General features: G+C 56.5%; 2 protein-coding genes and 1 long non-coding RNA gene across 3 annotated transcripts; 2 read left to right on the plus strand and 1 right to left on the minus strand.

Moving 5' to 3' along the window:
* Positions 1-1,728: 1,728 nt before the first annotated feature.
* Positions 1,729-15,363, plus strand: PDLIM2 (PDZ and LIM domain 2). Its single transcript, XM_025279184.3, is given in 13 exon segments — positions 1,729-2,199; positions 2,201-2,363; positions 2,366-2,446; positions 2,449-2,583; positions 3,675-3,769; positions 4,469-4,620; positions 6,676-6,745; positions 6,846-6,967; positions 7,123-7,201; positions 11,299-11,387; positions 11,624-11,769; positions 13,678-13,795; positions 14,804-15,363. Coding segments are annotated over 13 exon segments (1,689 nt in total). The 5' UTR covers positions 1,729-1,938; the 3' UTR covers positions 14,982-15,363.
* LOC102414406 lies at positions 8,193-21,401 on the minus strand. The gene is made up of 2 exons (XR_326821.4): positions 21,263-21,401; positions 8,193-8,466 (listed from the first exon to the last, which is right to left on the minus strand). It is a non-coding gene; the product is annotated as an uncharacterized LOC102414406 (long non-coding RNA).
* Positions 19,230-26,656, plus strand: C3H8orf58 (chromosome 3 C8orf58 homolog). The gene is made up of 7 exons (XM_006050439.4): positions 19,230-21,006; positions 22,140-22,645; positions 23,254-23,394; positions 23,542-23,653; positions 23,782-23,891; positions 24,192-24,298; positions 25,928-26,656. The coding sequence occupies exons 1-7, from the start codon at positions 20,958-20,960 to the stop codon at positions 26,037-26,039; spliced, it is 1,137 nt and encodes a 378-aa protein (XP_006050501.2). The 5' UTR covers positions 19,230-20,957; the 3' UTR covers positions 26,040-26,656.
* Positions 26,657-27,582: the final 926 nt, after the last annotated feature.

The raw sequence follows: 27,582 nt of genomic DNA on the forward strand, positions 1-27,582 counted from the left end.
CCTTGACTTGGCACAAGGCAGGAGGGGTGACCTGGCTGGGGGGAGGGTCAGAGCCAGGAAGGACCTTAAATCACTAGGGTGCTTATCCCAGTGAGGTGAGTGACTTGCCCAGAGGACCAGAGAGTGGCTAAGGGCAGAACAGTCCACCTTCTGTTCCATAGGGACGTGCCCCAGGGTCGGCTGACTTTCTCTTTGTTGTGAGTTTCATGATTGTAAATCACAGAGCAGAAATCCTGCTGATGAACCTGCAGATCTCTCTAGAGTCTATCCAAGGCAAAATCTGAGCCGAAAGATATACAAAACCAAGTCCCTGTTACAAACTGGCAGGATGGGAGTGGGTGGGAAGGAGAGGGAAATTAATCCATTAGGTCATTCAAATAATATCCCTTTTATAAAATTTCTTGGAGCAGCTGCTGAGGGGGCCAGGCACTGTGCTAGACCCAGGAATGGAGCAACAAGGCAAACAAAATCCACCCAGCCCTTCAAGGAACGGGCAACTTGATGAGGAGGGGAGTGTGTACAACAGGAGGGTAGTCTGTGTATCATCCCAGCTGATGCAGAGGAAACTGAGGCTGGGAGAGGCCGAGGAAATTGCTCGAGGTCACAGAGCTAGGTAGAGCACATCTGGCATTTTCGGTTAGGTCTTCGGGTGAGCCCTGCCCCAGGCAGCACCTGTCCTACCCACAGCTTCCAGCCTAGTTGGGAGGCAAGACAGATGCATCAGGCAAAGAAGCCACATGGGGAGGACTGGGATTTGTTAGTGTGAGAGCGGCTTACACACACCCAGACAGAGCTGTGGGAGGCCGGGATGGGCAGGTAGCTGCGCTAGAGGCAGGCTGGTCCAGGGAGGGCATAGGCAGGTGGGAGGGGAAGTGAGGGGACACCTTGCAGAGGGAACTCAGAGGGAATGACCCACACCTGACACAGGCAAGTTACAGCTGTGCCTACAGGTGTGCTGTGCTGCAAACAGGCCGGCCTGACAGTGTTAGTCTCAGTCGTGTCCGACTCTTTGCAACCCCATGGATGGTAGCCCCCCAGGGCCCTCTGTCCAAGCGATTCTCCAGGCAAGAATACTGAAGTATTCTTTCAGTATTCTTTCCCTTTTCCAGGGGATCTTCCAGACCCAGGGATCGAACTGGGGTCTCCTGCATTGCTGGAAGATTCTTTACCGCTGAGCCCCCAGAGTAAAGTGGAGACATGCGGGAGATAGGAGAGCTGGCTCTGGTGGGTCCTGAGGTTTCCCAGGGTGAGGTTTGCCTGGTTTGGCTCCACAGGGAACCATTTGCTGGATGGTTCTGAGCTGATGACACCTGGGGTGTCCTCCTTGACTGTCCTCTCCTGATCCCTAGAGCCAGGGACCCAGGTGGCTGGCAGAGGGCTGGGGGCACAGGGGAGCATGGGCCAGTAGTGGTTATTGGGAGTGGCAGGCCCCGGGCAGGGGCGACCCAGAGGCTGAGAGGGAGGCAGTCAGGAATGGAACGGGCATCAGCGCACAAGATCGAGGGATGTGTGTAGTCCCGGAGGGGGGTCGATCATCTCCAGCTGGAGTCCCTCTTCATCTCCTACTGGGCCTGGAACGTCACCCTGAGTGGAGCAGGCTGGCGGTGCATCTCAGGCCGAGAAGCTCTGCGCAGCCAAAGCACCGCAGCAGTCGGTAGTCACCGCCCCTCCAGCGCGCTGGCCGGGCAAGGAGGCGGAGGCGCGGCCCCCGGGTTGGGATCTGTGGGTGTCAGGGCTGCATCTGCGCCAGCGTCTGAGCCTGGAGTGGGCGGAGGAGCCGCGCAGGCGGACCGCAGACAGACCCAGCCAGCCTTCCCCCACCTCGTCCCCGCCCCCGTCCCTTGGAAGGAGGGCGAGTTTCGGGGGTCAGCAGGCTCAGCTGTCTGCGAAGTGGGGCTCCGGGCCCGTCACCAGAACGCCTCTCCTGTCCCCGGGAGGATGGGGCTACCCCAGAGAGGATGGCTGCAGCCTCTAGGGGGCTCTCGGGAGAGTAGCCCCGGGCCCCCAGCGGGCGCGGGCCAGGTGGCAGCGCCCGGGCTGGGCTGCGCGGAGGAGGCGGCCTCCCCGGCCAGGGGCGGCGGCTGGGGCGGCGGCAGGGGCGGCCCTGGGATCACATGGGTGGAGGCAGGTCCCGGAGTCCCGGGCGGGCTCTCCCCTGAGTCAGGCAGACGGCGGCGGCGGCGGCGGGAGCGGCGGCTTCTCCTCGCCTCCCTCCTTCCCTTCCCTTCGCTCTCGGGCCTTGCCGCCCAGCCCGACAGGTGAGCGGGAGCCAGGTGAGCGCACCCACCTGTGCTCGGGGCGCATGGCTGGTCCTCCCCGGCCCCGGCGCCTTGGCCGTTCTGTGCGCCCGCGGCTCCCTGGGTGCCCGAACCTCTCTGCGCACGGCCGCTCCCCGCAGCCTCGCCTGCGGTCGGTTCCCCGCCTGGAGCTGGGCTTTCTCCTCCCGGGCGCTCCTACTCCAGCCCCCAGGCGCACCGGTACTTTGGTCTCAGAGCTTAGAAGGAGCCTGAACTGGGCGAGCCAGGCCGACGGGCTGGGCACTTCTTAGCTGCCCCGGTGCGGAGTCCACTGACCAGCTCAAAGGTCTGGGAATCCAAGGCATTTGCGAGCCGCCACAGCCGACTTGGGGCCTGTGGGAGGGACAGAGAGGTTGGGCCCGGGCAAAAGGGGAAGCCGAAGGGTCGAGAAGTGGGCAGACAGCCTCACTTGCCCGGGCACCCTCTCCCCAGTCTTCTAAATGCAGGAAGTGGTCCCAGTGTGCTTGATAGATTTGGGCAGCATTTGTAGTCCATGGGCCTCCCCAAGGGCAGCCCCAGGGTGGGTGCTTGGTAGGGTGGTGGCCCAGCTTGGCATTACAGCTTCCTGCCTGGGTTGGCTCCTGACTCCAGAATGAGAGGGTCAGGAAATCCTACAAGGGCCTGGTCTACAGGGACACTCCCTTAGCCAGTGGAGGGGCCCTGGATGGGAGTCCTGTGGTCCCAGCTCGGCGGCAGCATCTGTCAGCTCGCCCTGCTGGTCAGCGCCCTGGGGTGGGTGTGCCCAGCTTGGCAGATGAGGCTGTCCTTCTTGCAAGAGCGGCTGGGAGGGCAACAGGCCATTGGGGGAGGTGGAAGCCTTGTCTTGCCACTTGAACCACGTTCCCAGGGGCACAGTAGGCAGCTGGGAGGCCCCCAGCCAGCTACTTGAAAGCCTGCAGTGGTGCCGCCCCTTTCTGTTCCCCGAGTGTTGTCCTCCCCCAGAGCGGGGAGGAAGTACCTTGTGCAGTAGGGTTTGGGGACCGGAAGCCAGCACTAGGGGCACTTAGCGTTGATAGTGGAGGAGGGGAGAGGAAGTGCTGACATCCACCACCTGCCAGCCCTGCCTGCCCGCCTGCTCTCAGCAAGCCCCCGTGTCTAGCACCCCGACAGCCTGCCTCCAGGGAGCCGCTCTGCTGAAGACAGACTCTAAGGGGGAAGCTTAGAGTCCTGACTTCCCAGGGTGGGGGGAAGTGGAACTGAGGCCTGCGGGAGAGGTTAGTCACTTCCTCTACCAACCTCCACCCGCTGCACCCCCAACCCGCCTCAGCCCCTAACTGGCTTCTCCGGGGACCTGTCACACACACCTCACCTCCACTTCACAGCATCCCCCTGGGGAGCTGAGGGGCCAGCTCCATCTCTCCATCCTTTCTGCCTCAGGTATGGCACTGACGGTGGATGTGGTGGGGCCAGCGCCCTGGGGCTTCCGAATCTCTGGGGGCAGGGACTTCCACACGCCTATCATGGTGACCAAGGTAAGTGCTAGTTCCAGGAGATGGGGAGGTGCCCCCAGAGTCAGGGTCTTCCCTGTCTGTCCAGTCCCCACAGACACCTTTCTCTCTTTTTTTTTTTTTTTTGTTCTGGAGTCAAGGCCTGCTTCTGAGATTGTTGGCCGGGGCAGAGCTGGGGCCAGGTTGCCATGAGGATGTGGTGGCCACTTCTAGGGAGTGAAAGGGAGCTGGGCCAAGTGCAGGGCCTGCTCTTTCTCCTTGGTCACCGACCCCATACCTACTGGCAGCCACTTTGGTGGTTAGTAGGAGAGGCCCCCTGAGCTCTTGGTGATTCTCCCCTGACCCAGCCTAGGCAGGGGAAGTGTTCATGCAGGAGGCCTGGGCAGGCAGCACCTGCATGATTTGGTTTGCACAAGCAGGGCTCTTTTCAAGCACAGTTCCTGAAATTCTGCCATTGCATATTCTTTGAGAGGCCCTGTTAGAATCCCAGTGCTGGGGTCAGGGGTGGGGGGGCTGCCACTCCAGCTTCAGGACCCCTCCAGGAGGGGATAAGCTGATTAACTGGGTGGACACTGGTGGGCAGGGAGAGTGATGTTAAAGGGAGATATGCAGGCCAGCCTGGTGCAGGTCAGCTTCTGTGTTTCTTGGGCTGGACAAGGACATTTCCTCTCCTCGTTCCCACCTGAGTGTCACCTGAGACGACTTGATCCTCATCCCCTCCAGGTAACTGAGCGGGGCAAGGCCGAGGCTGCTGACCTCCGGCCTGGTGACATTATTGTGTCCATCAACGGTGAGAGTGCAAAGGACATGCTTCACGCCGAGGCCCAGAGCAAGATTCGCCAGAGCCCCTCACCCCTGAGGCTGCAGCTGGACCGGTAGGCCCTCCACCTCCACTGGGCCTGCCAGTATTGCTCTGCCTTCTGCCAGCTTGCTGCACAATGACTGCCCTTATCCCCTACCCTCAGCTCCAGTCTGGCCTCCCTGGGCCACTATGGTTCATCCGTGGGAAGGTCTGGGGCTCTGGGGCTGCAGCAGGACAGCTGAGGCCAACCGGGTGCCCAACCAGAGTCGGGTGAACAGTCAGAGTTGGGCAGGCTGGCATCAGCCACCTGGATGCCCGGGTTTGACTGGTTCCCAGTGTGTGGGGTACAGGGCGTGGGCATGAAGTGGGTTGAAGAGGAGGAAAGTGTGCCTGAGGCTGGGTCCCCAGGGTCCCTGCCTCCAAAAGCCTCTGTTCTGATCTTGGGATGGTGAGGAGTTTGGGGTCTCTCTCCCCATAGAACCCCCTGTGGCTCCCCATTTCCTCTCTGGACCCTGTTGGGGAAGGCAGATTCCCAGCCTGGAACCCTGGGCTGGGTTGGAGGGTGGACAGGTGGCTTCCTGGGGTGGAGCATCCCAGTGAGTCAGAGGGCAGGAATGCTGGGAGATCCCCCTGCCAGGAGAGCCCTCTGGGCGGGTCTTGAGCCTGAGTCAGGTACCTCCTATACCTCTGCCAATGCCTCCACCACCAGCTTCCCTCTGGGCTGGGGCTCCATGCCCTCTCCTCACCTCTGCCGCCCCTCCAGTGCTGTGGATGCTGGCTCCCAGCACCTCTCATGACCCCAGCCCCTTCAGTGCCTATGTCGTGCCACTTCTGGCTCCTGAGTGTTTACAGGAGTGGGGCCTGGAGGAGGAGGGTAGAGAATGGGTCATGGCATCTGGGAGGGGACCAAAATCCACAAGAAGCTGCAGAGTGGGGTGGGGGAGGGGTGAGGAGCTGCTGACACCATCACTTCCTCTCGCATCCTTCTTGGATGGGACCAGCCCCATCAGAGAGGTGGTACCCCCAGGCCTCCTCCAGTTCCATGTGGGGCCAGGTCCAGACTCCCTGCCTCTTCTTTCTTTTGCTCAAACCCCTCCTAACCTCTCCCAACACCCCAGCCCCAGGAGACCTCTCAGGCACTCAGAAGCCCCAGGCAGGAAGTGGTGCTCTGGGCGGGGCCAGAGCCCAAGCTCCCCTCACTGAGGCCCTAGACTCTCTCCTGGGAAAGAGACGAGGCTGTGGCTGGCATGGAGTGTGGGGACTGAGGTTCCTATTGACCTTGCTGGAAGTGGTCAGACCTCCAGGATTGGTGTAGTGGGACATGGTGGGCCCATCCCTCACCCTCAGCAGCTCCCAGCTCTCCAGTCACCTCCTGTTGAAGGCTCCAGTCAGATTCCACTGGAGGGGAGTCCCTGGGGAGCTGAGGCTGGGGGTTGGGGGTGCCTTGGTGATTAGCTGCCTTGTTCTTTAGGTCCTTCAGCTCCCTGTCTGGCAGGAAGTGGGGCTGGCTCCACCCTCTGTTTTATTGGGGGAAGCCTGCAGAAGGGGCAGAAAAGTGATTCTTTCAAAGGCTGAGCTGGCAGGGGACAGGCCCCTGGAGAAAAGGAGGCAGTGGGACCAGCCATTGTAGGTCTTTAAGAATTTTGGCAACTCTGTCTCTCTCTGGTCTTGAGTTTCTGCAGGGGTGAAGGATAAAGGATTATTTATATATAGTCAGCTGTCCCCTGCCAAACTGATCCACAAACTGATGCTGACCAGTGATACAGTTTGGGTGAAATGTTCCCCCACCACCACCGAAAAAAAAAAAAAAGGAAAAACAAAGGCAAGGCAGAGGGAGGGGTGATATTGTCTGGAGTTTTTAAAAAACTTTGAATGTATTGAACTTTTTGCTGAAACGATGTCCTTTCTACTTTGTAGTGCTGAATTGTCCTTTGTTGTAAGAAATGATGGTGGTCGTTGATGATAGTTACTTGTGAATTTGGTAAAGTTGAGATTTAGCTACCTGATGTCTGAATGTTATGTACATTTTCCTAATCTTGAGAACCCAGTCTGGGGACAGCTGGAATCTACAGCCCCTACCAGCTGCCAGGACCCCGGTGACACTCACTTCCCTCTTTCTTCTCTTCAGGCCCCAGGCTGCCTCTCCCGGGCAGGCCAATGGGGAAAGCTCCCCGGAAGTGCTGGCCACTCGCTTCCAGGTAGGACGATGCCTCCTGCTGGGAGCCCCACACCCTGAAGTGATGGGGGCCCCTCCCTTGCTCCTCTCGGCCCTGCTCTTCCAGGCCCCTCTCTCCACAGAGCTCCAGGAGGACACACACTGACAGCCAGGCCTCCCTCAGCCCCCGGCCATGCAGCCCTTTCTTCACCCTGCCCCCGACCAGCCCCCAGGCTCCCACTGGAGAGGCGGTGACCAGCCACAGGTGAGCGCGGCGGGTGGGCACCGCATCCACAGGTGCAGGCTAGCCTCTCAGAGTCTCTGAAGCTGAGGTTTGGGGGCTCTGGGGGTCACCTCTGTTTCCTTAGGGCAGCCTGGTGGAGAGGACCCAGGCACCCTCTGTCCATTTCCCCATTTCAGTTTCCAGAGCCTGGCGTACTCCCTGGAACCTGCTTCTGCTGACCACTTGTACTATGGGGGCCGCCGTGGAAGCCGACAGGTGAGGATACCTGGTTGGTTGGAAGTGGCACCTGTAGGGCCACAGGTAGCTGGCCCCACCTGGGCAGTCAGCACTGTGGTCTCCTAGCAGTGGTGGGCTCCTCTCCGGAGCTAGGAGGCCAGCGCTCTGGTGAGGGAGACAGTCCTTGGGCTGGCTAGACCCAGGTGGCCTTCTACATCTTACATTCCTACTCGCTGCCACCTCCTCCTTGCTGATGGCTTCCTCCCTTCTCCAGTGTTTCTCTTGGGCTGGGACCGAAATAGTTTTGCTGCTGTTGTTGGGATGATTCCCTTTGGCTCTGGCTGCATCTCTTGAACACATTCCTCCCCATTCCAAGCCCCATGCCCGCCCCCAACTCCCATCACCCATCCCCCCTCTTCCTCCTCTGACTCAGCCCCCAAGAACCACCAGAGAACCACCAGCCGGACTGTGATTCCGACTCCAGTTGCATTTGGCTTATTCTCTGTTTTTTCCCCCCTCCCCAGCCCTTTACTCCTGGTCCCACTATCTGACAGACAGGACCCCCCAGGTCCCACTGTCTACGAGTGACAGCCCAACCCCCACCCCTTGGTGGTATTTCTCCTCTCCAGGGGCAGGGGTGGGGAGGTGAGGAGTGAGGCGGCCAAGAGTCCTGGCCACAGCTGCTGGGGGCAGAGTTTGTGGGGGCAGGTCCAGCCTTTGGGGTGAAGGGGATGAGGCCCAGCTGCTGGAATCCTACCTCAAGTTGATTCTGCATTCCAGAAAGCAGAGCCTTTGGAGATGGCTGGGGGAAGGTGCTAGAAACTGGGGGCTCTGGAGAAGGACAGAGCAGGGTCTTTTGGAGGCTTCGTAGTAGGGGCTCCCTGGTGACCCGCTGCAGGGCCTGCCCAGTGGCCCTCCATGCAACGTGGGCATAGAGATGTATATATTCAATGAGACACCATCTTTAAGGAATTTCAAACATAATTGTAGAGATAAGAGAGACATGCAAAACAACTTTGAAACAATTAAAGCACTGAACGGTATGGTCTTAATTATAAAAGCAGGAGGCGTTCTGGGAGGGGACAGCTGAGTGTGGGCTGGGGTGGCCTGAGAAGGCTTTGTCAGGAAGTTTGCTGGATGTCAGAGGTAGATTTCGGATTAGAGATGATGAGCTGGGGAGATGGGAACGCAGCAGTAGGAGCAAGACCTGGCGTGTCTGGGCCTGGGGGCCTTCTCCACAGAGATACGGGCTGAGACCAGCTAGGGATGAGCTTGGTCCATCCTGGCCTCCTTCCTCCCGGTGTCTGCAACCAGGGCAAAGGGGAAAGGCAGATGAGATGGGGAGTGGCTTTCAAAGTGGCAGCAGCAGCACCTTGGAACTTGTTAGAAATGCAGATTCTCAAGCCCCAGTCTAAACTTACTGGATCAGACAGGGGTGAGGGCCTGGGTGGGGTGGGGCCACCCATCTGAGTTCTCAGGAGCCCTCAGGGATCTGCTGTACACACAGCTTTGAGGACCACCCATGTGGTGTGAAGAGGAGCTCTGGGCGGGGTGGCAGGGAGACCTGGGTTAGTCTTACCTCTACTGTGTCACTTGGGACAAGGCCCCCTTCCTCCACTCTCTGGGCCTCAGAGTTGGACCTGAGGCTCTGAATTCCCTTCTTTGATCCTGAGGCCTCTTGTCATTCTTTCAACAAATATTTGTGGAGCAGCTGATTCGGTCAGGCACCCTTCTAGGCTCTAGGGATACATTGGTGGAAAAGCAGAAATTCCTAACCCTGTGAAACTTGCCTTCTGGTCTACGACAATGAGGCTGTGGTCAGATGGGGTGGAGTCACCAGACACATAGCTCCTTCTTGGGAACCACTCATGCACTTGAGCACCTTAAAGGCTCTGAAAAGTCCTGTGAGAAAGATGCTTAATTTTATTAATTTCCTAAACTTGTTTAACTGCAGAATTTCTCCTGGGGTTCCCCATTGTCCACTCCGCCAACCACTCAGTTATTAACATCCCCTGCAATACATTTTGAGAAGTATTGGCTAGTGACAGCTCTTGATGAGCAGATAAACAGCTTTGGAGATGAAAGGTGGTTTGGTAAAGGGAAGTGTCACCTATAGGTGCCTCGAGGGGAGGAGGGAGGTAGGGAAGGGAGGGGAAAGGTGAAGCTGCTCCAAGTCAGGGAGTTGGGCTTCTCTCTTTACAGGCTTGCCAGGTGGCTCACCTATAAAAGTACTCGCCTGCAATGCAGGAGACACAGGAGACGTGGGTTTGATCCCTGGGTCAGAAAGATCCCCTGGAGAAGGAAATGGCAACCCACTCCAGTATTCTTGCCTGGGAAATCCCATGGACAGAGGAGCCTGGTGGGCTACAGCCCATGGGGTCAGAAGAGTTGGGCACGACTTAGTGACTAAACCACCACCACCTTGGGGATGAGGTGGTCTGGCAGGTAGACGGGGGCAGAGGTGACTACAGATGAGGTGCCGCTGGCCCAGGCTGCAGTGGTCATGGTCTTGCCTCTGGCTCCCGAGTTGGCTAAGGCATCACTGGGCTCAGGAAGTAGGACATTACCAGTCCTTATGGTGCCCTTCGGAAACCAGAAGTTGCCCCCTTCTCAACAGGCACACTCTTGGGTGACCAGATATGAAGTAAAAACAGCCCCTGTTTCACTGGCCAGCATGAGGACATGGCCTACGAAGGGAGCCAGGGTGGATTTCAGCTCTCCCTCCCTGCTGGCCAGTGCCCCCATGCAGGGCACATGCTGGCCTGTCTGGGACAGCAAGATGAACATTGTTCTTGAGTACCTGGTGCTGGCTGTCCTTCCTAAGGGAACAGCCTCACCATCTGTCAATTGACTGCATGGCACCAGCCGGGCACCCAGGAGCCCAGCGAGGAGTCCTAGCTCAGCCTCCCACTGCCTGAGGGACTTGGACCAGCCAGTTTCCTTTCTGACCTTTAATCTCCTTACTGTAGAAGCCGAGGAACAGAAGAATGCAGGCTGGTGCAGGGGGTCTGGTGCAGTGAGAGTTTAGGGCTTTTTTTTTTTTTTTTTTTTAAGACTTTGAAGTTTGTTTTCAGCTTAAGAAGTCATGAAGTTTTTCCACTTGACACCATACTTCAGCCCCAACTTTTTAAAAACAAAGCATTTGATTTGGCCACGCTGGGTCATAGTTGCGGCATGCAGGAACTTCTGTCTTTGTTGCAACATGCAAACTCTTAGTTGTGGCCTGTGGGATCTAGTTCCCTGACCAGGGATCAAACCTGGGCCCCTTGTTTTGGAAGCTTGGAGTCTTAGACACTGGAACACCAGGAAAGTCCCATCCCTGACTTTGAATTTTAAAGTCGAAAGTGTTTGGCTTTCCGGGAAACTGTGCCCTCAGCCTGGCCTTGGCGAGCCTAGTTGTCGCTGAGGCTCTCCTCTCCTTTGGGGATGGCTACAGAGAGAGTGCAAGATGCAGCCAGAAAGCAGAGCAACAGGGAGACTGCAGGCAAGATTTCCAGGTAGAGAACAGGTGTGAGAGGCCCAGAGGGCAAGCACACACTGAGCAGTGGACTCTGCTGTGAGCCCCAAACAGGCCTGGCTCAAGGCTCCATGCGGCAGGACCAGACTTCCCAGGGCAGTCGGGAGAGGCTGGTGAGCCCAGACCCTGGCGTTATCAGAGAGATCTCCCCCAGCATGTGGGGGAGACGGGACTTTTGTGTGGCCCCAACTCTGACACCAAGAAGGGTCTTGGCCCTTTATGTTTCCTTTTCCTCATTGCAAAAGGGTCAGCTTACTTTCTCTCTGCTTCTCTGCCTCCCCCGGCGCCAGTGTGCATCATCTTTGCAAACACAATGCGTGAGATGGCAGAGGAGCCGGCACAGTGGCCCCACATGCTCGTCTTCATTCTGTCCCGTGCCTGTTCCCCTTTGGGCAGCAGCTCACCCTTCCAGAGCTGGGCGCTGGCCTCCCTCCCTTCTCAGACCCAGTAGGAGCAGCTGCTGGCGGTTGTGGAGGCAGCAGGGGGAGCCTGCTGGTCAGCGAGGGCCGGGGGCCCCCTGGTGTTGGCCTGGGGAACAGCTGAGCCTGGCCGCTCAGATTGGTGTGCTGGCCCAGGGCCCCACTGCTGACTCCTCCCCTGGTGCCTCTCCTTCCCACAGGCCAGCCTCAGCCCTGCTGGCGACCCGGCGGTACTGGTACTGCCGCCACCGCCCTCCCCGGGTGCCCGTTCCTCCAGCTCCAGGCTCAGGTACCACTGGGGTCTGGAGGGAGGGGTGGGATCTTGGAGGGTCTGGGAGCAACAGGAAACTGTTAGGTTTCCCGGAGAAGGGTGGGGGGGGTCCCAGCTCTGTAAGCCCAGTTGGCTTCCCTTTGACCCCCAGAATCCTTTATCCCACCCCGGGACACTCTTTCTCTGCCCTCCTGCTCCTCCTAACTCCCGGGCATGGGTCCCTCACTCCTGGCTGGCTCCCTCCATCCCTGCAGTGTGGCCTCAGAAGGCGAAAGCCACCTCCTGAGAGAGGACTCAGAAGTCTTCAAAATGCTGCAAGAAAACCGCGAGGCACGAATGGCCCCCCGGCAGTCCAGCTCCTTCCGGCTCCTGCAGGAAGCCCTAGAAGCTGAGGAGAGAGGTGAGCCCCTGGGGGCTCGGGCCGGAGGACATTCCCCCAGGACACTCTGAACTGCTGACCAGATGTGTTAATAAATTAGCATTTAAATCAGTATTTTTTAAGGCTCTGACTTATAGAAACCACCTTCCCTGAACTTCAGGAGCCTCTCGTCTGGTAGGGGTTATTGGGTTGCACCCAAAGGTGCTGGCTAGGTTCAAGGACGTGCCAAGGGAACCATAAAGGTAGGTGGTGGGCCCTGGGTCTCCAAGGAGGACTTCATGGAGGAAGAAGGGTTTGCCTTGGCCCTTGAAGAAAGATCAAGTCTTTCACAAACGGCCTTAAGAGGGTGGCCTGGAGCAGTGTGGAATGTGGAGGTCTGAGCCAGAGGGTTTTCGGGTGGGATCAAGAGGACTCTGGCTGCATGGAGAGGGGCTGTGGAGGTTAAGTCCTGGCTGTGAAGCCTTGCATCCAGGCTGAGGAGTGTCCTAACCCAGGAGGGCTGGGTTAAATAGTGCCAGAGGATACATGAGGGGCCAAAGTAGGCAACAGAGGTATGGGCTCCCGCCAGCGGGTGAGTTGTTAATTCATCAGACGTTTACTGACTCATCCAGTGGACCAGCCTTGAGCTATGTGGCAATCGAAGGTGGTCAGGACCCACCTCTACTCCCGAGGAACTCCGTGTATTGGGAAGACTGGCTGTTCAGTATTCTGGGAAGTGGATGTTTGTGTGTACGTGTGTGTGTGTATCTATGTGTGATGTCGGAGGGCAGGGAGGGTGGCGCAGGGCACTGCCTCCTTCCAGGGGAGAGATGAGGAGGGCCTGGCCTCGGCAGTGGTATCAAGGGGACAAATGATGGGACTGTCAGAAGTATTTGATCGGCAGAATCACTGGTACCTGGTGAAAGAGAAAATGTCAGTCACTCAGTCGTGTTTGACTCTGCAACCCCATGGACTGTAGCCCGCCAGGTTCCTCTGTCCATGGGATTCTCCAGGCAGGAATACTGGAGGGGGACCTGGTAACTGGTTCCAAGTCTGATGTTTTGCTCCTGGAGGTGTTCACAGAGGGAAAGGAGACAGGGTAAAAAGCTTTGGAGCAAAGCGCATCCATCACCACCCCAAGGCCTTGGCAGGCCCTGGAAGGGGGCACAGAGAGAGGTGGGGAGGGGGGCAAAGTGTGTCTATCACCACCCCAAGGCCTCAGCATGCCCTGGAAGCGGGTACAGAGAGAGGCGGGGTTGGGGGGGGGCGGTGAGGCAATGCAGACAGATGGTGACTTCACCCCTGAAGTCTTGGCATCCTCAGCTGTAGACAGGGACCATACCTGCCAGGTAACATCTGTGCTTCACCTTCACTTTGTTCCAAGGCTCAGACACCATAATGCACATGAGAGCCCTTTGAAAAGTGCACAGAGACGGTATGGTGTGTGTTATTATCTGTTATTACCATGTCTCTTAATGTCATCATGACTGGATCAGTAGAAAGGAACTGCCTGCTTGGTCTGATGTGTCAGACACTCAGCACAGACGCTGCTCAGGCTGCCTTAGCTTGGGTAGCTCAGCCTTGAATCTGCTCCCTGCCCTTGACCAGCCTCAGCCAAGGGTCTGGCATGTTAATCTCCTTCCTCCATGACCCCCGTTCATACCCAGGGTTGCGTTGAGGTCCACTGGGAAGTGTGCCTTTGACAATGAGTCTCTTTGGAGCTAGTGCTGGGGGAGGTGGAGTGAGCATCAAAAATACAGCCTGGGGACTTACCTGGTGGTCCTGTGGTTAAGACTCTGCCTTTCAATGCAGGAGGGTACGTGTTTGGTCCCTGGTTGGGAGACTAAGATCCCACATGCCTTGTGGCCAAAAAAAGAAAAAAAAAATACAGCCTGATGCTGCTGCTATGGACAAGCTCTGATGTGTCTGTCTGTCCTACCCCCTGTCCAGGTGGAACACCTGCCTACCTGCCCAGCTCGCTGAGTCCGCAGTCCTCCCTGCCCACCTCCAGGGCTCTGGCCAGCCCACCCAAGCTCCACACGTGTGAGAAGTGCAACACCAGCATTGCGTGAGTGTTGGTGGCCTGGGGCGCAGGGCCTGGGATAGGGAGGGCAGGGCCCAGATGCTCTGTGTGAATCCACTAGCCAGAGGCCCAGGGGGGAGCACTGCCACAGGGGACTTGTGATGGGCTCAGGGGTCGTTTCAGCCTTCTGGGATGCTTGCACTGGCTTTTTCCTGCAGTCTCTCCTCTTGCTCCATTTCTTTCCCTGCCTTCCTGGAGGAGGAAGAAATGCTACTGTTTTTGATTTCTCTCCAATCATCATCTCAATGCCTCTGGAGATCTGCTCCGCCTCCTCCTGGAAAATCTTGCTCTTACTCCCTTCTTCCCGCTCTTAGGCTGCCTTTTCCAGAGGTAGGTGCATTTTTTCTTAGTGGGTGGTGTGATAATGTAGCTCAGAGAAAACATTCTCTCGAAAATTGAACCTTGGCCATCCCACCTTCCTGGTAAATTTCTTCCATGCTCAGTGTTGATGGTCAGATAACTCTAGGCAAGTCCCTGGCCTCTATGTTTCATCTGCAGAATGGGAGACTGCCCACCCCAGCTGTGCATGCCCGAGGAAGGGGATCCTATGCCTTGGTTCTCAAAGAGCTGCAGCTGGGCCCCTGAGGGATTTCAGCCAACACCCCCAGAATTTCCCCTTCGGGAGGTCCCCAGCCCCAGGATTTGCGTCTCCAATTCATCCCCTGGTGACATGATGCTGTGGGTCTTGGCACCTGGGACTGCACTTGGAGAATCACTATTCTGTTAACAATCCAGAAGATTCAGGATAGTGCTTGTCTGCCTTTGTGCGGGGGAGGAATGACTTTAAGATTGGGGTCCTATGGGTGTGGGCTGGGGTTTCCCTGAGGGTAGGCTTGAGGAGTCAGGTGTTTGAGATTTGGGGACCTTCCAGGGTCCTGGCTCTGGGCTGGGGACTAGGCTCCCTGAGAATGGAAATGGTGGCATCGTGCCAGGCACTCCTGTCCCTCCCTCCTGCCCCCCAGGTTAATGGCTGTCCCCTCCCTGTCCCTGCAGGAACCAGGCCGTCCGTATCCAGGAGGGGCGGTACCGCCATCCTGGCTGCTACACGTGTGCTGACTGCGGGCTGAACCTGAAGATGCGAGGGCACTTCTGGGTGGGGGACGAGCTGTACTGCGAGAAGCATGCCCGCCAGCGCTACTCTGCACCCCCCACCCTCAATTCCCAGGCCTGAGCTCTCAGCCCACCCTCCACTCTGTGGGCACCTCCACGCCAAACCTGTGCTAATAGCACGTTGTCCTGGAAAGGTGATGGGGAGCGGGGTGAAGCCAGAGGCTGGGACCTGCCTGTGCTGCAGGTGAGGGCAGTCCACATCCCCAGGCCTCTGCTGGATACTGTTGCATCCTCTTGATGGACAGGCTCTGCATCAAAGCCCGAAGTGGGTGCTGCATTGGACATCTTTGTGTACCGGGGATTAAGCAGGTTGGGACACGGATATAAGTGTCTAGAAGGAGAGGGGTGGGCCAGAGGCTACAGGTATTCACTGTGTAAAGTTTTCAACATATGAGCACTAAAAATATATACTGTACGTGAACAAAATAAAGTAGGTGCCCCTCTCTTCTCTCCTTCCCTGCCCCAGCCCCTGGAAATGAGCTTCCCATAATCCTAGGTGGAGAGTCTCTCTTTTTTTTATTTTAAAAATTGTTTTGTAATTTTGCACTGGGTCTTCACTGCAATGCGTGGGCTTTCTTGAGTTGCACTGTGAGGGCTTTTCTTGTGATGCACGGGCTCTGCAGCATGCAGGCTCAGTAGCTGTGGTGTGCTGGCTTAGAAACCCTGTGCCATGTGGGATCTTAGTTCCCTGACCAGGGATCAAACTCACGTACCCTGTGTTGGGAGGCAGATTCTTAATCACCCCACCCCTAGGGACATCCCTGGAGAGTATTCATATATAACAATTTTTTGCCCTCTTATTTCCCCCCTCCCTCAAACCCCACTCCTACCAGATGCTTCGCCATGTGACATTCCCTACTGAAGAGACTGGCTCCTTTTAGTGGATGGTCATGCTCTCCCTGGACCATTTTGTAAAGATGCCTGTTTTATTGGGATGATCCCTGGTAGAGGAATGAGTGTCTCACTGGGAGCCTGGAGAGGGATGAGGGTGACAGAGTGCTGGAAGCAAACAGGAGGCAGGCCCTGAAACCACTTCTGCCCAGGCCCGTCTCAGTAAGACAGCATCTTCCTCTGCCAGCCCTGCCTGGGCTGGCGCTCTGCCCCTCGCTCTACTTCGTATGGATGCTGCCAGCCCTGCTGACTTACTCAGAGGAGCTGGGGAGGCAAGTGAGGAGACAACACCTAAAGCTGTGGTCCCCAACCTTTTTGGCACCATGGATTGATTTTGTGGAAGAAAAGTTTTCCACGGACTGGGGCAGAGAGGGGGGTGGTTTTGGGATAATTCGAGTGTTTTTCATTTACTGTGCACTTGATTTCTGTCTTGTGGCAATCTCAGGATATTCCGCCCTGACTTTAGGGCTGGGGTTCATGCTCCTGTGAGAATCCAATGCCTCGGCTGCTGACAGGAGGTGGAGCTCGGGTGGTAATGGCAGTGTTGGGGAATGGCTGTAAATACAGATGCTTTGCTCACTGGGCCTCCTGCTCACCTCCTGCTATGCAGCCTGGTTCCTAACAGGGCACGGACTGGTACTGGTCTAAGGCTGGGGGGTTAAGGACCCCGATCTAAAGAACTTTGTGTACTTGCCCAAGGCTGTCTGTACCCATTTGAGAAAGATCATCCCTAGGGGTAACCTTGGACAGGGCTGTGAGTTAGCTTTGCCTGGGAAGGACAACCCAGCAGTGCCCCCACCCTCCCAGCCAGGGTTGGTCTGCCAGCCTCTCCCCTGGGAGCCCCAGCTGCTTCACAGGTGGTAGATTGGAAAGCTGGTGCTAGGCATGCCTGCCCTGGGGATATGTTTGAGTCAGACAGGGGGTTGTGGTCCTCTGCCAGATTTTTGGCTTGATTCACCCATCACTTCTGGTCCTAATCCCAGAGGACATTTTAGAAAGGTGCATGGGTGCTGCTGGGGTGCAGCACCTACCCTACCACCCAGTCAGTCTGGAGAGAAAAGATAAAAGCTGGAGGGTGCTTTGGTGCTATCTGGTTCTTTTTGAATGGAATCTTGCCAGAGACTGTGTGTGATGCCTCCTCAGGCACCTTGATATAATTTATACCTTGCTATAATTGTCCCACTTTTTGCCTGAATCACTGCCTTTATTTTTATAGGAAAGATCAAGCCTGTCTGTGGCTCAGGAGTTGTCAGGCCCCAACAATCTGGTCCCAAGTGGGACAGGGTCCTTGGCGCCACCTAGTGTCAGGTGTAGCCCTTGGCAGGGAGAATGCTCACAAAAGGGGACTGATGGACTCCTCTGTAAATTCTTGGGTCCTGGCACAGTGGGAATACCGGAAGAGCACTTTTATGGGTTTCCTAAAGATGTATCATCAAGTGGCAGCAATAGAGTTGACATGATGAAAAGTGCTATATGGTAGTGAGTGTGAAGAGCTTATGTGGAACACACAGCAGCACTCTGAGAGTTCAGAGCCAGGGCCATCATTGTCAGAGGAACAGGACTCAGACAGGTGGAGGAGAGACGTGCAGAGTGAGGGGGTTAGTGCAAGTGGAATGCTCAGGTTAGGGGAGAGGCTGAAGGCGATACTGAGACAAGATTGGAAAGGAAGATGGGAGCCTTGAATGCCGTAAGATATGGTTTGAATTTCACCTTGAGGCTCTGCAGACAGTAAAAAAAATTCAGCAGGGAAGTGACAGGTTGGAAAAGAGAACGTTGGAGTCTTAATATGGTCAGATCCCCATGCATTACAAACCATTCTCTTAGACTCATGGTAGCTCTAAGGAACGGAGAACAAATGGGGTATGGAGGCCCATGTGAAACGGGTCGGCCAGTGAGCTGTTGAAGGCCTTTCAAAGGCTGGACAGGTTTTAACTAACAGTAGTGTAGTGTTAAATGGCAACCCACTCCAGTGTTCTTGCCTGGAGAATCCCAGGGACGGGGGAGCCTGGTGGGCTGCCGTCTATGAGGTCACACAGAGTCAGACACGACTGAAGTGACTTAGCAGCAGCAGTATAGTGCTAGTCACTTAGTCGTGTCTGACTCTTCGCGACCTTGTGGACTGTAGCCTGCCAGGCTCCTCTGTCCATAGGATTCTCCAGGCAAGAAGACTGGAGTGGATTGCCATTCCCCTAATTGTGGCAGTCAGCTCTCCTCCCCAGGGCCCAAGTGTTTCAGCATCAGAGTTCTTTGCAGCCACCAGCCAGCCCGAGCCTGGGGGAGGACTTCTTTGGAAGACAGAGTTATTAGTCAATCCTGGTTGCCAGAGGAGAAAGTGGGGGGCAGCCTTTGGTCTCTGCCCAGCTGTGAGCATCTACCTGCTTTGACCCAGACAAGCTGGGGAGGGGACGGGACACCACCCAGACAGGCAGCTGCTATTTGTCCAGCCCAGTGCCCTCTTTACTTTCTTCTGTGTTTTGGGGAATGACTTCAGAAATGATGACAGATTCGAGTTACAAGTGACCTGAGAGAGCATCGGATACAGCCCCCTGCTATTGGAGATGAGAAAATGACTTTCCCAAAGTGATACTGCTAGATAATTCTCAGGTGCTTTAACGTCGGTTTTCTCACCATTCTGAAATAGGTACTGTTGTCATCCTAGTTGTGTCAATGAAGAAACTGAGGACAGGGAGGATAAGTCGCTGGTTCAGGAACTCCTGGCAGTAAGGGCAGGGGGCTGAGGAGCCAGGAGCTTGACTCCTGGGTTCCTGGCTTTCCCTGGGCTGCTCTTGTCCCTCCACCAAAGGCAGCCTTCCAGGCCACGGGGGAGGTCACCACAGCTTTCAGCCATCTCTAATCTGCCAGAAGCTGCCCTGGGCTCTTGGCTTTGCCTTTCCTCCCACAGGGCCTAGCTGGCAGGAGATGTGCTTCCTGAAGCTGGGACTTCCCCCATGGAGGCTGAGGGATGCCTCTGCTGGGGCCACCATGTGTCTCAGGGACTCATGGTAGCTACTCATCCCTCAGGTGGGCAGCGAGGGTGTGCCCCTCCCATCCCTCCCAGCATCACTCAGAGAGATGATTCTTCTCTGGTAGAAGGTGGGGGGAAGGAGAGACAGCCTTCTGTGTGGTGAAGGCCTGGCCCAGCTCCCGCAGGCGCTTGCCGCAGTTAGGGCAGTAAATGGCAGATGGGAAGGCAGCATGTGGCCCCCCACTGTGGGGGATCCCAACCACCTTGAAGGTTCTGGCATATCTACATGGGGAGGAGGGAATGGCCTGGAGGAGAGTGTGCCTGGTGTGTGTGTGTGTGTGTGTGTGGTTTGAGCCTGGAGGAGAGTGTACCTGGTTTGTGTGTGTGTGTGTGTGTGTGTGTGTGTGGTTTGAGCCTGGAGGAGAGTGTGCCTGGTGTGTGTGTGTGTGTGTGTGTGTGGTTTGAGCCTGGAGGAGAGTGTGCCTGGTGTGTGTGTGTGTGTGTGTGTGTGTGTGTGTGTGGTTTGAGCCCACACAGAGCCCTGTGCTGAGACACTGCATTCCTGGCTGGGCTGGCTTCCTGCTCCAGATACATTCCTGCCCCAGAGTCACCACAGAGACTGCCTGGAATCTGGCCCCACATTCTCGAAATTCAGGACAAGATCTGGCAAAGGTTCCCTCCCTTTACTTCCCTATCCTCTGACTCAGGAGGGGGAAAGCCCCCTGACAGCCAGCCCTCCCTCCGTACCCCCCAACCTCTGCCTCCTCCCCTGGGAAGCATGGTGCACAATATACTGGGCTGTTGGACTTGTACTGTCCCCAGGCCCAGGCTTCTCTGTTTTGTACCTGGGAAAGAGCCATGGGGGTGGTTTCCAGGAGGACAGGGCCACAGCGGGCAACCCAGAGAACTCAGATAGCAGGGAAGGGCCTGGCCTGAAAATCAAGGTGTCAAGAGTAAATTTGGGCAGCCATTGTTCCCAGGGGAGTTGTGGGGGGAGGGGTGGGAGTGGTGGTGAGGGCTTCGCTGCAGGCCTGTTTCCCCATGTCATAGAGTTAGAATCATGTAGTTTTTGATTCCTGACCGATCCTGCGGGGGCTGTTGGAGGAAGGGTAGGAGGAAGCAGAGGGTGAGCAGACTGTCTTCTCCCTCCCAGATAATTACCACTTGAGACTAGAGCCTCCAGCTCCAGCCTGCCCCTCTCCCTACTCCAGGAGGCTCAGGTGCAAGCTTGCACGTCCGCCAGCTCCCTTATCTCCCTCCAGGGAATTTGGGTCCTGCTGGGATTTTTCCAGCCCCGGTGACCTTTCTCAGGAGATTGAGGTTTCCTTAGAGGCCACCACCCCATCTGGTCTCCAGGCTGTCTTAGCTTTCGCGGCTGCCTGCGGTGGTGGTTCCAGGGACTCAAAGTGGGTGAGGCTGAGGACTGGTGAGCCTTTACACTCCCAGACCTCGGGGCTGCCCTTCGGTCCCCCGGTTTCACTTTACCGGATCCTGAACCACACCCTCGCCCCTGCCGGATTCTGCTCTAGCCCAGGATCCAAGGCGCCCTGCAGTTGTTGGAAAGGATTTCTGTGCCGAGAATCCCTTCCACCTTTGATCGCGCCAGGTCTCAGAGTGGCTGAGTGACTTTCCCGAAGGCACACAGCTGGGCCCGCGCGGACGCGGACGTCCTGGCCGGCGATCTTTCCACCGCCTGCACGTGCTGATCCATTTCCTTCCGCGCTCGCGTCCGGTTGCCGCCCCCCGCCTCTCCCAGCTTCATTTCGGCCGCAGGAAGACAGACTCGGCTTGGGAACCGTAGGCAGGGTGATCCCACGGCACGGGCGAGACTGCGTCCCCAGCCAGGGTCCCCGCTCTTCGGCTAGGCCGGCTGGGCAAGGGAGCCAGTGGCCCGCCTCCTACCCCTGCCCCCTGACCCCGGCCCCTGTCCCCGCCGACTATGCTGGGGGGCCCAGGCCCCGCCCTCGCGGCCCTTCTAGTCGCGTTCGCACACCTGCGCACCCCTCCCCGCCCCGTCCCTCCCCAATGCGGGTTGGGAGTGTCCCGGGGCCGCGCCCTGCCGGGTCCGGACGCGCAAGCCTAGCCGCCCGCCCGACAGCGGCTCCGCGACGGCGGCAGTAATAGCTCGGTCCTACTGCAGCAGCCACGGCCCGGGCGCCGCATTGGGGCCGGATTGGGGCCATGCTGGGCCGGCGGCGCGTCTTCGCCGTGGAGCCGCTGGGCGGCCAGGGTGAGTCGCCCACTCAAGGGCGGGCCCGGACCTTTGGCCTGGAGCCGACTCTCGTGCCCTGGCCCCTGTTTGCGCTCCCCGCCCCACCGGCAGAGCCCGCACCACCTGCGCGGCGCAGCCCGCCGGACCTCGGTCCGCCCTCCTCGCCGCCCCCCTTAGGAAGGGCTCGGGATCGCGTCCTCACGTTGGAGACCCTTTTACTTTTTGGCGTTAAACCGATCGTCACCTCCATCCCATTTTCCCCGGGCCCACTTACCTCTAATTCCTGGTCAGGATCCTCGTTTCCCTGGCCCTTGCCCCAGCCGGCGGTCGCGAAAAGTCCTCATCTCTGCGGCGGCGGACCTCTTTCCAAAGGAGCCGCGCAGGGGTAGACTTCCTGGTGGACTTTCTTGCCCAGAGGGGCCTGGTTTGGCATCCAGGTGCGGCAGGCCGGGGAAGGAGGCCGGCCTCCGTCCCCTCCAACCTCCAATTCTGTATCTTTACCATCGGGCACCTAGATTGCAGGAGAGCCTGGCACAGACCAGGAGAGCTGTAGAGAGGACAGTGATTGGGCGACCGCGCTGCTTCTCCTACCATTTGGGTTCCCTTTCCTCAGTTCAGATTTTTTTCAACTCTCCCAAATTTTCTGCTTCTCATTTAAAAGAACAAAAGTCCAAAATGATTATGGCTATTGTGATTTTTGGTACCTTTTCCCTCCAGGACTTCCGGGATGGACTTTCTCTTGCATCCTGATGCCAGTTTAGACCCCGGCTTCCCTCTTTGTGTCCTTTCCCCTCTCCCTGAGGCGGGGGCATAGCCACACTCCCCCTTGGGGAGCAGCCAAAGAGGCTATAGTTCCCCAGTGATGGTTCAGAGGTCTTAGGCTGACCTCAGGGGCCAGAGCGCAAGGGTCCCTGGAAGCAAGTGCCCACCCCTCGAAGGAAGATATCATTAACAATTACTTTTGTAAAAGGGACCCCCATCCTAACCCAATCTCCCAGACAGGGATGGAGAGATCTGGACGCGGCTGTGGTCCGCCGGGCTCCTCCTGTCACCTTTGACCCAGGACAATCCTCACTCCTCCCTGGGAAACGCCACCAGTTGCAGGAATGTTGGCCCAGCCGGCCCAGCCTGATGACTGACTCTCCTTGCAGATGGGGCTGGTGAGGACCTGGCACATGGTTGTGTAGTGCCTGGAGTCATCAGCACCTACAGGCAGATCCCAGATGTGGCTCCAGTTTGCTCATCAGACTCCTGGAAGAGGCAAGACCAGCTGAGAGGTCCCCAGGGGCAGGTGCCGCTTCTCAAACTGGGCTCCCAGGACTCAGGAGTGGAGATGGCGGTTGGGGACAGCTCCCCGGCCACCTCACCCAGCTTTTCTCAAGACTCTCTGAACTTTGAGCCCCTGGAGAGCGCTGAGTCCCTAGCCCTTGGTGCCCTGGAGCCTCCTGCCCACCTAAGCCGGCTTCTAGCCAGCCGTAAGCTGGAGCAGGTGCTGGAGCGCTCCCACCAGCTCTCAGTTCCCCCTACCAGCTTGTCACAACACTGCCACTCCCCAAAGTTGTTGCCTAAGTGTGAAATGCCCCATTCTGAAGCAAGGGGACCGGAGGCCACTGAGGCAGAGAGTGATTTGGAGGATGGCCTGGAACAAGCAGAAGTGGTAAGTGCCAACTCTCAAGGGTGGGATGGAGATGGACTCTCCCCTACCTCCCCCACCCCTCCGCCCCAACCTTGTTCTCCCTGGAACTCTCCCAGGCAGGGTATTGTGTGTGTGTGTGAGTGTGTGTGTGTGTGTGTGTGTGTTAGTCGCTTAATCGTGTCCAACTCTTTGTGACCACCATGAACTGCAGGAGGAGACAACCCTGGCGCCTGCAGCTTGCCAGGCTCCTCTGTCCATGGAATTCTCCAGGCATGAATACTGGAGTGGATTGCCATTCCCTTCTCCAGGGGATCTTCCCAACCCGGATCAAACCTGAGTCTCCCATGTTGGAGGGAGACTTTTTACCATCTGAGCCACCAGGGAAGCTGGGGCAGGGCATTCCTTGCCTCTAATTGATGTGTTGGATGAGATGTCTCATCTCACCCCCAACCCCCAGTTGTGTGGAGATGAGCAGGGCCTGGGGCCTACCTGGCCCTTTTCCTGGTTGGGCATGGGGTGAGCAGCTGGGTGTGTGTTCCTCCTCTTACTTATTCTGCCCCATCTACTGGCCCGTTGGGTGGGAGTCTTGCTGGGTTCAGAAGCCTCTCTGACCTCACTGTGTCCCACAGGTGGAGGACTTGGGGCCTGAAGCCTGCTCCGGCCTTCTAGGGCAGGGTCTTCGCTATCTGGAACACCTGTGCGCGGTGCTGGAGCAGGTGGCAAATCTACAGCAGCTCTGTCTGCAGCTGCAGACTCAGAGGGGCCCTGCGGTGAGTGAGCTGTGAGTGGGCAGGCCGGCTAGTGGGCAGGTGAGTGGGGGAGGCGGAGGATTGGTGGGACCCCTGAAACCAGGACTCCCTTCAGAACAGCCTCAGCCCTCTAGCCAGGCCCAGAGAGCCTGTCTCTCCTGTGCACAGGATCCTGAAGAGGAGGAGGAGACAACCCTGGCGCCTTCACCTCTGCCTTCTTATGCCCCAGGCAATGAGGTGCGCGGACCGTGGGAATGGCTCAGCCAGACAGAGGAGACAGGTGAGCTCCAACTGCATCTCTCTCTGCATCTTGCCTGCCCAGGGCCCCACAGGCAGACTGCCTGAGCTCTGGGCTTGATAAGTGCCTTCCTGTTCCTTGCCTGGGGTAACCGGATTATCTTTCTGAAGGAGCAAAAACAGCTTCACCCCCAAAGGTAGGGGCGCCCAGTGCCAGCCCTCCCAGGCTGTCAGAGGCCCTGACAGAGCCAGCTCACACCTCATCCTCCCAGGAACACAAGGTAGGTGAGGGCTATATGTGTGGCCTGGCCTGCTGCAGTGGGAAGCCTGGTGTGCTGCAGTCCATGGGGTCGCAAAGAGTTGGACACAACTGAGTGACTGAACTGATATGTGGGGCCAGGTGACAGGATGGGGTGGGGTGGGATGGTTGGGATGTGTGGATACCCTGAAAAGTAGAATATGAGAGGATTCCTATTTGGAGCTGGTGACTTGTCCTGAGTATGGTGACAACTATCTGTGGGAGTTGGTCCGGGGTGTGTTGTGAGGAGGGACCCTGGGTGACCCCCTCACCCTCTGCTCAGGGGGATCGCTCCCACTGGAACAAAGTCAAGGTCCTGCTCAACCGGATCAGGTGGGGCAGCCCTCGACCTGCTGAACTTGCCACCTCTGCCGATGGTCCTGTCCCCAGGTGAGTCCTGTGACCCAGCCCCCCAGTGAGTTCTGTGACCCTGCCCAGGGCAGGGCAGAAGGAGGAGCCTGATGAGCTAGGAGGCTGAGGTTGTGTTGCCAGTTGTTATTTTTGTCTCTGCAAAATTTGAGAGAGGCAGTCTTGGAGAAGGCTTTCCTGGTGGCTCAGCAGTAAAGAATCTGCCTGTGATGCAGGGGACCTGAGTTTGATACCTGGATCTGGAAGATCCCCTGGAGAAGGGCATGGCAACCCACTCCAGTATTCTTGTCTGGAGAATCCCATGGAGAGTGGAGCCTAATGGGCTACAGTTCATGGGGTCACAGAGTCGGACACAACTGAGCAACTAAACAAGAAGTCTTGGAGAGGTTGTGGGAAGAAACAGAAAGTAGTTAAAAAGCCCCATTTATAGATGAGGAGTCTGAGAACAGGGCTGGGGAGGGAAGTCATCTTCCTGAGGCCACATGGCGAGCCAGTGGCAGAGCCAGGACCAAAAGATAGGAAATCGTCCTGTGAACCCAGCAAGCCCTCAGCCCTCAAAGCTGAAACTTAGGTGACCTCCCTGGGTTTCCCCAGGAAAGCAAGGTAGTGCACACAGAATGCCACAGCGGGTGCTGGGAGTGAGAGTCTTTACTGAATAACTCTCCAGGGGGGCTTATCCCCATCAATTAATATCCTTAGGCTTTTCACAATTGTCAGTCAACTCAGGGGCCATCATTACTTTTTTTTTTTTTAAGATTAATTTTTGGCTGTGCTGGATCTTGGTTGCTGCTCGGGCTTTCTCTAGTTGTGGCTACCGGGGGCTACTCTGTTGCGGTGCGTGGGCGTCTCACTCTGGTGGCTTCTCTTGTTATTGAGCACAGGCTCAAGGACATACGGGCTGTAGTAGTTGGGGCACATGGGCTTAGTTGCCTTGCAGACTGTGTGATCTTCCCAAACCAGGGATGGAGCTCATGTCTACTACATTAGTAGGCAGATTCTTTTTTTTTTTTTTTTTTTACAAAAACCCTTTTATTTTGTATTGGGATATAACTGATTATTCCAGGGCTATATTGCAACCCTGGCGATTTCCCAGTCAGTTATCACCAGGGCTTTCCCGGTGGCTCAGATAGTAGGGTCTTACTGCAATGCAAGAGACCTGGGTTCAATCCCTGGGTCATGAAGATCCCCTGGAGAAGGGAATGGCGACCCACTCCAGTATTCTTGCCTGGGAAATCCCATGGACAGAGGAGTCTGGTGGGCTACGGTCCATAGGGTCACAGAGTTGGACACATCTGAGTGACTACCACTTTCACTTTCATGGCCAGTTAACAATGTTGTGGTAGTTTCAGGTGAATAGCAAAGGGACTGAGCCCTACACGTGCTTGTATCCATTCTCCCCCAACCACCCCTCCCATCCAGGCTGCCACATAACACCGAGGAGAGTTCCATGTGCTGTACAGTAGGTCCTTGTTGGTTATGCATTTTGAATACAGCAGTGTGTACATGACCTTTTCAAACTCCCTAACTATCCCTCCTCCCCACCCCTGACCCGACCCCTGCCCTGAGTAGGCGGATTCTTAATCACAGAAGTCTGCCATCATTACCTTTGTTTTTTTCCCCTAGTCTAGAGCTTCCTTCCTTTTTCCACAGGATTGCATCAAGGAACCTCCCTGAAAAGCCTCTGGGCCATCCCCTCCAGAAGACCTTTATGCCATCATTAGTGGTTAAGAAGAAACAAGACAAAAACCTCTCTGTACACTGAGACCTCCTGGTGCAGGGATGTGACCCCGGTGGGGCGAGTGCAGTGAAGTCTCCTCGCCGTCTGCCCTGATGCTGCTTCTGGGCACTGCCAGAAAAAGCTGTGGATGCTCTGTCTTCTCTCTGAACTTCTCTCTGAACTCAGGCAAGGGCTGAGTCCTTCTCTTCTGAGCGGCCAAGGAGCCCTGGGTCCTTGAGAGGCCCCAAAGTGCAGCAGCTCTGGGGCTCCTCCTTGGTTGCCAAAAATCCCTGGGCTTAGGCAATGTGAACCTCACTGATTCATGGGGCATCCATGGGGCGTGTCAGGCACAGTGATCTATCGGCACCCAGTGTGTCGCTGGGGACTGTGGGACTGTCAGTGTGGTGAACTGACTGGATCCAGCCGTCTCTCTGGAATCATGCCCTCATGGTGAGGTAACCGCAGGATGATGGACATGACTTTCACTCCTGAGTGGACAGTTACTGATCTGGAGTCCTGTCTTCTTCCTCATACTCAAGTGGGCAGCCCTAGAACAGAGAAGGGCACTCTTTTGGCTGCCTCTGCCTTTAATCTTGCCTGAAGACTGCACCAGGGATGGGAGGGTCAAGTACAACACAGGGAACAGCAGAGTAATCTTCAAGGTCTACTCTCTGCTGCTTTACTGCTTACCTACATCATAGCTGAAACCAGAGGCCCAAATTAGCATTGGCTACTGCTAAGTCACTTCAGTCGTGTCCGACTCTGTGCAACCCCATAGATGGCAGCCCACCAGGCTCCCCCGTCCCTGGGATTCTCCAGGCAAGAACACTGGAGTGGGTTGCCATTTCTTTCTCCAGTGCATGAAAGTGAAAAGTGAAAGTGAAGTCGCTCATGCGACCCCATGGACTGCAGCCTACCAGGCTCCTCTGCCCATGGGATTTTCCAGGCAAGAGTACTGGGGTGGGGTGCCATTAGACCTTGACAAAATTGCTTAACTTTTCTGAGCCACAGCTGCCCACTTAATCTCCCAAATGGTATAACGATGCCTGCTTTGCCTACCTCACAGACTGGTTCTGAGGATAAAGTGAAATTAAGCTGCCTCAAAATGCTTGGTGAATGTTAAATGAATAGGAAAGGGGGTTGGAGGGAGGCTAGACTGGAGGGATGATGAGAAGGTCAGAGGATAAAGGGGAATTGGGATTGCTAATTGGGACTAAAATGGCCAGTGATTAGTGGCAAGACTTGGAGCGAGTCATTTGAGTCTCTCATGTATCACATCTGAGAATTAGAACACTAACACCTGACCTGCTCATTCCCCAAGAGTTGATGTGAGGACTAAAGAAAACGACTGTGAGAATTCTTTGTAAATGTATATTGTGAAGGTTTATCTTACCATATCACCTATGTTGACTGAAAAAATACACGCAACCTACGAGACCTTTATTCCGTGGGAATTTTTAGGACTTCAAGCCTTGGAGACAGCATTTCCTCAGAGAACTCTTTCTAAGGAGGTGAGGTGAGGAGTCGGGTTATATAGAAGTTTGCAGCAGGGGATGGGGGTCTGAACAAAAGTTTATTGTTAATTAAG

The sequence above is a fragment of the Bubalus bubalis genome, chromosome 3 (genome assembly GCF_019923935.1).
Source record: "Bubalus bubalis isolate 160015118507 breed Murrah chromosome 3, NDDB_SH_1, whole genome shotgun sequence".
NCBI lineage: Eukaryota > Metazoa > Chordata > Mammalia > Artiodactyla > Bovidae > Bubalus > Bubalus bubalis.